Source organism: Odontesthes bonariensis, chromosome 14 (assembly GCF_027942865.1).
Source record: "Odontesthes bonariensis isolate fOdoBon6 chromosome 14, fOdoBon6.hap1, whole genome shotgun sequence".
NCBI lineage: Eukaryota > Metazoa > Chordata > Actinopteri > Atheriniformes > Atherinopsidae > Odontesthes > Odontesthes bonariensis.
In genome coordinates, this window is record NC_134519.1 from 15107760 (window position 1) to 15120441 (window position 12682).

At 41.1% G+C, this 12682-nt stretch overlaps 1 protein-coding gene across 2 annotated transcripts; it reads left to right on the plus strand.

Moving 5' to 3' along the window:
* The first annotated feature begins 3619 nt into the window (after positions 1-3619).
* adcyap1b (adenylate cyclase activating polypeptide 1b) lies at positions 3620-9729 on the plus strand. 2 transcript variants are annotated; one of them, XM_075483081.1, is made up of 5 exons: positions 3620-3918; positions 4340-4444; positions 5375-5509; positions 5939-6043; positions 6687-9729. In XM_075483081.1, the coding sequence occupies exons 2-5, from the start codon at positions 4341-4343 to the stop codon at positions 6868-6870; spliced, it is 528 nt and encodes a 175-aa protein (XP_075339196.1). In that variant the 5' UTR covers positions 3620-3918; position 4340; the 3' UTR covers positions 6871-9729. The 2 variants fall into 2 exon arrangements, with proteins under 2 accessions (XP_075339196.1, XP_075339197.1); XM_075483082.1 differs by lacking the exon at positions 5939-6043 and having other exon boundaries at positions 3622-3918.
* Positions 9730-12682: the final 2953 nt, after the last annotated feature.

Sequence of the window (12682 nt, forward strand, 5' to 3'; positions counted from 1 at the left end):
GAACACTAGAAAAAAAAGATAATAACATCAAGCAGATCTCTGCAGGTACATGTGTATCATGAGAATTCATACAGAGTGTTTGAAGTGTTTTTGAAGTGTTACACTGACCCCTACTGACTGGGACTGCGCTGTACACATGAGCTTTTCCAAGATGTCTCCTAAGTGCAGCCTGTGCCCAACTGCAAACACATACACAGGGAAGGAATTACCAAAGTTTCTGAAATGAAATACTTAAAATATTATGCTTCACATACCTGTGCTCTGCCTCTCTGTATGAGCAAGTCTACTCTTACTTGTTCATTACTAGAATTACTGATTGTGTTCCAGTCCTCTGCAGTAGAACTTGGTCAGAAGACAGGTCAGTCGCAGTACTCTTACCAAAAACTTGGGACTTTATGTATAATTTGGCTAAATGACAACAGAATGACACAATTTTATATAAAGGTTTTAAAACAATTTCTGACAAAAAAAAAAACACTATTTTTTTCAGTTGGTCACCAATTTGTTCTGCAGGCAGTTCAGTTTAGCACTTGGACTCTTACTGTGGAGCCAAATCTTTTTATTCCATTATTGCTACAGATTTTTTTTTTCTTCTCTGGAACATGCTTTTTAGAGATGTGCAAATTACTTGCACCACGTTCACTAACACACACTCATAGCACCAACGATCGTGGCTTTTCATCCTTGTCCTCTGTTGCTTATGATTTCCAAAAAGATTTCAGACCACAGAACACTTTTCCACTTTGCCTGAGTACATCATAATCAGGCTTTGTTTTGTTTGTTTGTTTCTTGACAGCACAGAAGAGATTTAACTCCAGTTTTTTTTTATTTTTTATTTAGCTATGAACTGCTCACTGATTGTGCAAAAGGGAGCACACACTCTGAACAGGCCATCAGTCTATTGCAAGGCCAACACAGAGACAAACAACTTTGTGTGCTTACGATTTAGAATCACTAAATCATAGAAAGACAAGGTACTTGGAGAAACCCATGCATGCACATGTAGAACATGCAAACTTCCCACAGAGCCAAACAGAAAGGCCCCAGCCAAGATGAGACTGGAGGAACTTTTTGTGGCAACAGTGTTAACTGCCACACCACCCCAAAGACTATTAGCATAGCTCTATATGGCATTATATCTGATTTTCTGCCTGAAGACCACAGCCTCACAATATTTTTTCTTCTTGTTCCTTGAATACAGACATATCTCAAAATTCTTTCATTGATATGTTACATAAAGAACAACAGAATCCAAAGATTTATTTTGCCATTTCAAACTGTTGTTTGCAACATTTTACAGAGTGATGAATTCTTCCATCTCTTTTCTTCTAAGGACTTTGGAATTCTACCTGTTATTCATTCATTTATTTATATCATAGTTACTCTTTACCAATGAACCTATTTCTTTATGGGTTTTTCACCAGGTAATTGTCTAATAATACACACCATTTCCAGTCTTTTGTTACCACTGTCCAATCATTTTTTAAATGCGGTGCTTTTTTCTATCTTCAACTATACAAACCAGCTTAAATGACTTGTAAACCATTGCTTTCTGTTATTATTATTTTCATCTCATGCGGCAACAACACAGAACCATGTATTGTGTCTCGTTTTACTTGCGTTGACTTTGACTTTTTGTCTTTAAATGTAAAGTGCACTGGGTTCACTGCTAATGAAATGTGCCATTTAAAAAAAGTTGCCTTTGACTGATTTGTTTTGGTTTTGGCATTTTAAATGGGCATTACAAGGTCCCAAATATAGACAATGACAAATCTCTGGCATGTTAACTGTTTCTTGCAGAATATTGATTGTTCTGTTTCTTCAAGTCTCCTTAAATCAAATGATGTGAGATGTCTGGCTGCTGCTTGCACAGACTAAAGATCATAACTGTAGAGGGTGAGAAATACTGGCGTTGAGACTCTTCATAATAGGTGTATGCAAATATTCACCACGAGTAGCCCACTTGATGTATTTCTTTGTTTTTGCCATCAGAACAGTGTATAACCATAATCACGTATGTGGCTTGGAATACGACTGTTCAGCTCACAACGAAAATGATACATTTAATGAGCTGTAAAAATAGCATTTAAAAAATAATAATTCTATCCCTCATGAAGACGAAATATATCCATCATCACCTCGCTGGTGGTGATGAATTATTTAATGAAACTCGGCAGAGTCTCAACCTGTTTCACTTTTTTCCTCATGATGGCGCCCTTTGCCCGAGTTACTGAGCCGTATCTCTACCTGCTGCACAAGGCCCAGAATCAGTAGTCAGCTCCAGCTCAGACAAATGGGGTTTAAGTTGTGCTCTTCACAGGAATCACGTCCTGTGGAAAGAAGTTGAGGATAGGCCCCCTCTGGCAGTGACTAGCTCCGTTCGTCATATTGCGTCAGCCTAAACAAAACGCTGACGTGAATCTCGCTCGTGATTGGTAAACTCCTCAAATTGGTCGGTGAGCTATAGGTGTGATTCAGTCGTACGTTGTTGAAGTGAAAGATGTGCTTATCCTGTAGGTGTTATAATAAACCCCAAACGCAGGTCTATTCATTCATTTATTTTATTTTATTATCTTTTTCTTAAAGCACCCACCTTTCAAATGAAGTCTCGTAAATCCCAAACACCTCCCATAAAAAACATACGTTTTTATGCCAAGCTCACCCCTCTAGAGTTGAGGCACGTATAACTTCAGAATGAGATAACATTCTGCTGAGAAGCAACAAGCATCAAGTGCAATTTAGTTGTTGCTAAAAGCAAATTAGGCCAAGAATTAGGCCTGATTTCGTTTTGGTTTATCAACTGGTATGCGGCAGAAGGGACAAGCCCTCTCTCCATTTTTTTCGTTTTCACGTGTCAAACAGCACATTCTAACAACACATAACATCTCAAAACAATGTTAGGACAATGTCTAAGTCGTCTTTAAAGGCTGATACCTCTCTGAGACGGCATCCTGCGTCACCAGCCCGCGTTCAAATCTGATTACGCGCCTCGTTTACTTCAACAATCTAACGAATAGGTCGAGACCTTGGTGCTGTTATTGCACGGCCATTAAAGCCACCCCCTCGTCATCCAAAGGGCAATTATTGGAAATGATCAGAAAGAGTGACTAAAAAGTCTGGAAGCCGCAATTTGAGACGATTCATTTCAGCACCGGACAGCTCCCGGTTCCCCAGAGGCCTTGAACTTGGTCCGGGCGGAAGCCCGAGCCATCTCCATCAAAACCACCCAGTCATATGAAACCACCAGCAGCAGCAAGGATGACCATTTCCCTGCTCAGTCATGACCATTAGAGCGTAATTGGACCAATTGGTGACGTGAGACAAAAAGCCCTACGGACAAATTGATTTAGGTGGCTATCATAACGAAAAATCGCCACTTCACGCTTTCACCATGGTTTCTGCTTATAAAGAAAGAAGAAAGTTTAGAAGTAAACTTCCATCTTGGCGGGGAGGTGGGGGTGAGTCTGACGGATGCGTCTATGAGGAAGGAACTGTACTATTATATTCCGGGAGGAAGACTTGATGACGTCCATAGCATCCTTACTGTGACTTAGTGGAGGGAGGAGGATGAGGAGGGGTGGGGTGGGGGGCAAGGCTTACCATCCACGGATAAAAAACCAAGGCAATCACGGCACAGGACAAAAGTTTGGAGCAGCGATATGTAGACGAGCATACAGCGCACTTTCCCGCCGAGTTTTTGTTTGCCCCCGCGACTGGTTGGGTCATCTTAATTGTGTTTAAAAGTGAGATAGGCTGCGCTGAGAGGAACATAAGGAGACGACGGAGGCGCTTCAGCCAGGGAAGAAGTGCCGCGAGAAAGATACGGTTTCTCTCTCACATACACACACACGCACAGCACCACAGCCGCGCCCGGATCACGTCCTACAGCACAGCGCTCTTCCTGCTTCCCTGCTATAGGTATGTGCTTTATCTGCGGAATGTCTGAAAAACTCGGACAATCTCAGTGCTGGAGAGCGAGATAAGATAATGGAAATTATTGTTTTTTGGGGGTTTTTTTTGTCTGAACTGTGAGGAGATTTTTAAATTACTTTGGCGCTGCATGCAGAGGACTCTGTATCAGTGCCGCAGTTAAACTTTTACGAAATGGGATGAAAAAACTGAGAGATAGATAGAAATCATTTTGATAAGCAGATGGACGTTTTGTTGACAGGTTTTTGTTCCATTCAGGTCTTTAGGTCTTTAGTTTTGTAGTCAGTGAGAAGTAGTAACATCTTGCGAATTCGATTGAGCAGAGCGCGATCGTGTTGCTTTTACACAGAAACTAACATGTTTTAATGTCACGTCTGTTTTTTTGGTGTTTTTTTTCGTTTTCCAACAGCATGGCCAGTTCGAGTAAAGCGACTTTAATCTTGCTCATCTACGGAATCTTAATGCACTACAGCGTCTTCTGCACACCTATCGGACTAAGTTACCCTAAGATCAGGTAGGTTTGTGCTTGCTGGATCTTCACCGTGGTATAGTTTTTGTGATTGCTTTATTGCAAAAGCAGCTTAAACCCGCATCACCCCCGATGGTTATTGCATTGTGATTCGGACACCGTGTGTCAAACCAGTTGCGTGCAACTACGCACAAACTGTGCGCACAGTTTCAAATGGCTGAACTGAAAAGACTATAGCGAAAAGATGTACAGAGATTTCAAGACTCGCAAGCGCAAGTGTTGTGTGGAAAATGAGAATGGAAATTGCACAGAGGTATCTGTCCGGTGGGACGGTTCACAGAACCCCCCCTCCCTCCTATTAAAAATGAGTGTGCAGTCAGTGCAATGGATAGCCCTCGGGATGACGGTGGGCTGGCGTCACCAAGGAGAGGCGAGGCAAAACGAATAGGAGACCTCTATCTATTTAAGATGTATTCCTTTTTTTTCCATCTTCGAAAAAGCATATCCGGAATTTAGGCGTGGTTCTTGTTGATTCCAAAATTTCACGGGTATTTTAAGTAGACTTTACGTCAGTTTTGTGTCCCCACGCCTACACAAAACGTGACTATTTTCACACCCATTGTTTCGATTTCTAAATAATTAATGAGGCTGTTGCCTGTGTTCAGACTGCCGTCTCAAATGTTGGAATTATGTTAAGTGTTTTTCTTCAAGAAAAAAAAAAATACATTGAAAGAAATGAAAAAAATAACCTCGTGGACATTTATTACATCACAAGCCATTGTTTATAATCAAAATTGAAATAATTCGTTTTCTGCTTTCATTAGGAAAAAAACCCCAAACACCATTGTTTTTTTCGTTTTCTTCCTTTACCACATATGCATTTAACCTCCCACCGATTTGAGAAGCAGACATTTTGGCGTGCTTTCACTCCTGCATCCCACTTCTCAGATTTGTGATCCGCTCACCCCTTTGCAGACTTGAAAACGACGCCTTCGATGAGGATGGGAATTCTCTGTCCGACATGGGTTTTGATAGCGACCAGATTGCTATACGAAGCCCCCCATCACTGAACGACGACGCGTACTCTCTGTACTACCCACCAGAGAAGAGGTAAATGTGCTGTCAGGTCACAGCTGAAGCCTTCAGCTGCTTAATGACTTTTTTTTTTTTTTTTTTTTTTTTTTTTTTTAGTTGTTTGCGATAATGTTTGCTTGCTTTGTTCTTCCCAGAGTTTCTCATGTTATTTGTCCTGTGTTATTTTCATACCGAGTAGCCTAAAATGTTGAGTCCACATTGTTGATATTAGGATAAGATAATGAGGAGGACTCGGCGGATACGGAAGGGTAGCCTGTTCAGTTCAGACGCCACCAGGCTCTGGTTTAAGTGCACCTGTGTGATACTGAACCTGCGGATGGGTGGGGACATTTTAGGCTACTTTTGATTCATTTTTGTCTGCGCTTTTTTTTCTTTTTCTTTTCTTTTCTTTTTTTTTTTTTAAGTCACTGATGATCTATGTGTTTTGGCGTTTTATCATCTCAGACCAGAAAGGCATGCTGAGGAAGAATTAGATAGAGCCTTGAGGGAGATCCTGGGTCAGTTAACAGCGAGACATTATCTACATTCTCTGATGACTATTCGTGCAGGGTAAGGGCATTTCTCTTTAGCTGCACTCCTCATTTTTCTTATGTTTCTGCGCTGCAAAAGTTCAGGCTGCTACATCACTGTCTGTCATTTTATGTGCATTTTATTTTCTTACTTTTTTTTGTGTCACCCCTATTTTGGAAAAAAAAAGACGCTTTCATAACATGTTTTTGTTCTGTTATTTTGTTGTGGCGTGTCTCTGCGTTCATAATGAGGGTCAGGATTCTGAGACAAAAAACACACAGCGATTGATATGTGATTCAACCATTAATTAATGAATTAACTGTTTGCAATAGCACTAATGATAACTGTTTGCAATAGCACTAATGAAACACCATGCGTCAGAATATCCACTGGGCCGGAGATGAATAATTTATAACTTTTCTTAAATGCGCAAATCAGTTTCCTTTATTCCGTCTTGCTTGCCACCTTTTTCCCCTCCCAACGGAAAATTAAAAAAAAGGATGAAAGGCCCATGGATACATTATTAATGATTGTAAAAAAACAAAAAAAAAGACTTTGCAACATGGTGAGATGATTGTCGAAGCTGATGTCGCGTAAAAATAAAGAGAGAGAGAGCAGACATCGATCAATAAGTTTCAGATTTGAACTAACAATATGATAATTTTGATGAATTGTTTTTCAGTGACGACAACAGCATGGAGGAAGAGTCAGAGCCCTTATCCAAAAGACATTCAGATGGGATCTTCACTGACAGCTACAGCCGCTATAGAAAGCAGATGGCCGTGCAGAAATACCTGGCAGCGGTTCTGGGTAGAAGGTACAGACAGAGAGTTAGGAACAAAGGACGCCGACTTGCCTATTTGTAGCGTTGTTAAAGCGCCCAAACTGCCGTCCTGTGTATATACATCCAGTCGTTAAATCAAAGTCATTCAGATATATCTGACCAACCAGTGGATTGCGCCTGTGTTCTTTCAACATGTATTTATGTATGAAGTAAAGCCATTAAAATGAATATTTTAATAATAATATCGTTTTTTTTTCTTTTTGTACAAAAGCACTTGATACCGCACAGTTATACTTTGTGGACCAATATTTTATTTTCATGTTGAGATGTTGAAAACAAAACCAAACAAAAAAACAAAAAAAAAAACAAAAGAAAAGAAAAAAGATAGATGTGCACCTTCAACATTATGCGCTTGAAATCTTTAAAGGTCATATGCAGAAAATAAATAGATTTTAAAAAGACAATCAAAGTATTGAATGTTATACTTATTTTTGTAACCAACGTTCTATTTTTTTAGTGTCTTTTGTTTTCCAACAGGCCCAAAGAAGCAGTGAGCATGCTATGTGTCAGGCATATCCGGCTTATCCTAAATGATAGATGCTGCCCTTTTCCACCTCTTTCCGTGCTCCCCTTAACGGGAGCTCTGTGGGTTTGTGTAGCTTGCTGACCCTCCGGGGGGGAAGTCAGATGGCTTTTGTTGGACAGCCTCTCATCTGATAGATAAATTACTGTCTTACACAGCCATTCAAGTAACTGGTGGTAAAATGTAACCTTTCTTTTCAACTGAAATTCAATTGCAGGCCTTTGGAAGGGAATCATTGCCTTTACAAAAGTTGCTAACAGTACGCGGAAAACACTGCTTGCTCACTTGCCTCAAAATAATTTACAGTAGAGGATAAATAATGCTCAACGGGATTGTATAAAGAATGTTCCATGTGTGTGTGTGTGCGTGCGTGCGTGTGAGAGTGTATTATGTAGAGGTTAGAAATTTCACAGTTCACATATTCATCTCAATGTTGTCAGTCAACATAATTATTTGGAAGATTGTTATTCAGCTGCTGACTGTATGTGGGCAGCACTCCAAATATTCAAGGAGGACGAGTAAAAAGCAGGAAATGAAGCAGAACGGTAGCATCAGAGTTACAGTTGAGCATATTTAACTTTTATATGGTGCATGTGAAAACTTACACCTTGCTCATTTTCGCTTACAAACTGCATGCCATTGTGCTTTTTTTTTTTGCTATTTGTGAGGTGGGCTGTACCAAACCCATTTCAGCACCACTCCCTCTCAGATGCTTAGTGACAGAAATGTGAACAAGGAGGGCTAGAGGTGGTAGAAACTGGTACTGCACTGACTTGTTGAGTTTTTACCTCCCCTGCTGCTGTCATTGTGGATATAATAAGAAAAGACACTGGACCCCCTTTTTGCTGATTGCTTTTCGTTCTGGTAGCAGTTTTTAAGATTATTTTCTGTCTAAATGGCCATGCTTAATAGTCGATTGATTAGATAGTGCTGTGGTTCAACTGTTACGACAAAGCTGAACTGTGCTGGATGTCTACTGGTGTATGTGCAGTGAGGATGCAAGATGATGAGGAGAGTGTTAGGTGAGATATAGATATGTATGCATGGTGAGGAGGAGAGAGCAGGAGAGGTGGAAGAAGAGAAGCGCAAAGCAAGCTGTTGCATAAGAGACAGGTTACAGCACCCACAAGCCAGGGAAGACGTGTCACACGTCGATATGGAGACAAAAAAGAAGTGAGAGCCTATCGGTATCGCCTCATCTGCCACAGTGGGATCAGGGTCAATGAGTCTGATGAGAAGAATATCAGATGTTGAATTCCCCTCACTGAGGTTTCAGCAGGAGGATGTGAGTGAATCTGGAAGAGACCACTCTGAGTTTCCCTCTAACACTAGGACAGAGGTGAATGAAATTCTGCCCTCTAGTAGAAGGATGTTCCCCCCGACTTTTATCCAAGCGATATCCCATGTATTTATTCAACATTATGCAAATTCAGCTTTATGCACCCCTGCAATCCAATCAGCGGCCTGTGTTCCCCCTGATAGAGACTATCAATATGCTGCTTCTTCAATTCGGCTTTATCCCACAGGCTTTGTGTGGATGTGCATGTATGCATCTTGTGTTCATGTGCGAGTGTGTTCAATGTTTGCGTGCGTGGAGGAATGAGTGAGTGAGTGAGTGAGTGTGCACGTGGAGGTGGAAACAGCTTTCGGCTTTGGTGCCTTGCTTTGACGTGAGAAATAAAAAAAAGAAAAAAAGAAAATAAAGATGAAAAAAAGAAAAAATTCGCCACAAGTGACAGATGGCAATTTTAGTGGCCCTACAATGCTGCAGTCCATTAGCTTACATTGAAACTTCCTTTTACCCTGTTTAATTGCTCAGCTTAGTCTGCCCCGAGAGTAGTAGAATTAGGCTTTCTTTTAAAGCATGGCCAGTAATTTATTGAGTAAACAACGTAAACAAGAATAGAATGTATATGTTGGTGGAGCAGGCAAAATGTGTGTGTGCATGAGTTTTGGGGTGTTCAGTGTCCGTGAGAGTTGTGAACAATGACCAGTGTTTGTTATTGTTGATTATGAGGTGTCGTTGATTATTTTGATATTGTTCAGTAATCAGAAAAAAGCCCGTACATATTATTTATAACTTTGTGCATCACTATCTAGAATAAAAGGGTCTTCAGAGCATAACAAAGATATTGTTCAGATCGTAGAAAATGCCTGTTGTTGATAGTTCTGAAAGCGCCAAACGCCTTACTTCAATGTGTATTCTCTTATCTATCTGAAAACAATGTGTTTTAAAAGTGAACCTTAGTACAAGTGACATCGTTATACACACAGGAGTCGTTATATGGGGTTTTACGTTTCTCAATGTCTTGAAAGTGTTGTAAGATTTGTATGAATAAATTTTTGTAAACAACAAAATTTTCCAATCCATGTCTAATCTTTGACATACATCATTTTTGAGAGGATGCGTGGAGCAAAGAAAGTGCGGCAAACACATGCACACTCGGAATATTCTGTTTGACGCTTCCATTAGAGTGAGGATTTAATGTACCGTTAAAAGTTAAGTAGACATGACCACCACAGGGCCACCAATCCTGTAGCAGACACGAACATTTAGTTATTATATAGAAAATTAAACAAAATATCTTCCAGCAACAGCCACAACTCTATTGGGGTACAGTATGTCAACCCGAAATCCTCTCAAGTTTAATGTATCTTTCCAAAGCCAGATCAACACAAATAGAAGAATAATGACAGAAACAAGCACTGGTACATTGGATGACCTAAAGCAGCCACTTACATTAAATCAAAGCTGTCTTTTACTGATCGACCCCCACCGCGTAATGACACTTATGTGGTTCAAGATTTTAAGAATTATTCTATAAAACAGGAAAGGTTGAAGTAAAGAAATGAACCTGGGATTTGCACCAATGAACTCATCAAACATGGCGATTGCCAAGAAAAGCTAAGACTCTGGACTGAGCGGTGGAGCTCAGGGAGCGCCTCCCTGCTGCTGGAACAGCCATGTCTTTCTCCTCACTCCATCCTCGGCCTTGGAAGTGCAGCTTGGTCGCACGGGAGAGGAGGATGGGTGTGGCAACGGATTGTGTGTGATCTGATCCTCATCAGCCAGCAAGTGTGTGTGTGTGTGTGTGTGTGTGTGTGTGTGTGTGTGTGTGTGTGTGTGTGTGTGTGTGTGAGAGAGAGAGCGCACATGCACCAGAGCTCAACTAACCCAATCAGAGAAATGTTGCATGGCAACGGTCCACAAAGGGACACGGTTGTGTATACGCATGTGTCAAGAGTGTTTGTATGTGTGGAAAGGGAGCAGTGTAGAGAGATTGTGCATGTGAGTGTATTTCTGAGTGTTTTTGTTTATTTGTGTGCTTCACACATGCAGACTTTCAGCAGGCTTTGCATTGGAATGGGGTTCTACGTTACACCTTATATTTGTGTCCACACATGGGCAACAGAAAAGAAGAAACAGGGATGCACACTGTACGGCTCTCACATACACTGTTATAACAACAGTCACTGACATGGCGGGGCTCAGGTGTTAAATATGATTAATGAAATTCAACAAACTGAATTAGCTTTGACAAACTGCCACACACAGACTCACAGTTAGGCATATATCTTTGTTTCTTGCCTGAGGATGCTGATTCATGGGAGTTGCCCTGTTGCTATGAAAAGGCTGATGGATAGTCACAGTCTGAGCTACCGGTGTGAAATATAGGTGTCTCCATTCTTTATTTATACCCCCCCTGCTTGCTTTTCAGTTCTCATAAACAAAAACAGGCTTGGTCCTTCTGACAAGAAGTGATTCTAAGGTTCCTTCTGTGACATTTCTGCTTTTACAAAAATATGCGAGCATGCAACAAATGACAGGTGAAATGTACCAAAAAAAATAAAATAAAGACAAATTAATATATTCACAAATGAATTGGATTTGATATGCACGCTGTCTACAAGGATATGAAGACAAATTCTCCAATTTGTTTGCACAGCAGTGGACTGCTCATGAGGGGCCACCCTCAACCAATTTGTACAAAATGTACATTAATGCCTGAATCAATATAAAATGGCTCCTCCCTCGTTTCAGTGCTGCATCGCTGCATCTTCTCCGTGGCATCGCTCCACCTCTCATCTCCCCAACAGCGTCTTTGAGTTGTTTTACAATTGATGTCAATTTTTCAGGAGCGATTTTTGCTCTTGTTGTGTGGACTAATGGGAGAGGATGGCAAGAGCTCTTAGACTTCAAGCTGCACAAGCTCACACTTTAGACAGCTCTTAATAATCTTCCCTCTGCCTCTAGACACGTCTTAATCATGTGCAAAGTGTTGGAGGGGGGAGGGGAGGTTGTGTACAGGGCTTTTCCAGTGAGGATTCCCACACCGCCTCCAGTGCAACAGCCACACCCACCTTTCTTTGTATCCATGCATTAGATGAGCATGTGACACAGGAGTGTACATGGAGGAGTAATATGAAGCTATTGCTTGTGATTTAAATTTCTGTCATCCGTTTACCCTGTGTGTGTGTGTGTGTGCGTGTGTGTGTGTATTTGTGTTTATTTACCAACAGCACTGCCTCCTCCTCCCACTTTCCCCAAATCTCTCTTGCATGCCAGGGTTAAAATACAGAACTCACAAGAGAGGCCCACAAACAGCAATGATGCAATCATCCTTCCACCCTACTCAACCCCTTTGTGTTTCACCTCATGAATCATTCAATGGCCAGGTTCTTTTTTTTTTTTGGAGGGGGTCAGTCTGGTCATGCCTGCAATGAAACTCTTGATTGTGGCGGCCACAAAGCCCCCAATCTTCCTCTCCTCTAAATCCCATCTCTGTCACATCTAGCATTGAGCGGGAGGCACTCTGCAGAGAACAGCAGCCCCTCTGGGAGAGGTGCAAGACAGAGGGGCCGAAGAGAGACAGGGAGGAAGAAAATAGGAGATGTGGGCCAAGGTTTGCAGACACGGCCCACTGATCAAGAGATGCTTCTGGCTTAGGGAAACACTTTACCTGTGCTGCTTGAGTAGTCATGGGTGACCAGAACAATCCATCCATCATTTATTATGAGACAATTTCGCCAGGAAGGAAAACGACTAAATAAAATTTTCTCAGCTGCTGTAATTCATGTTTGTCTCTCCAAGCTAAAGAAATCATACTGAATTATATGTGTTCATAATTCAAAACAAAAAGCAAGTAAAACATCAAATATTGGCATTTTCTCACAGCCAGTAGTTTCTCTGAGATAAGGACACGAGTAGTCCTTGTGGTGACCAATGCTTGACCTCTGCTTTATAAGTTATAGTTAAAGTGAGAGGGATGTTGATGCAATAGGCTGTAGAAATACATTTTGAGAGTACTAA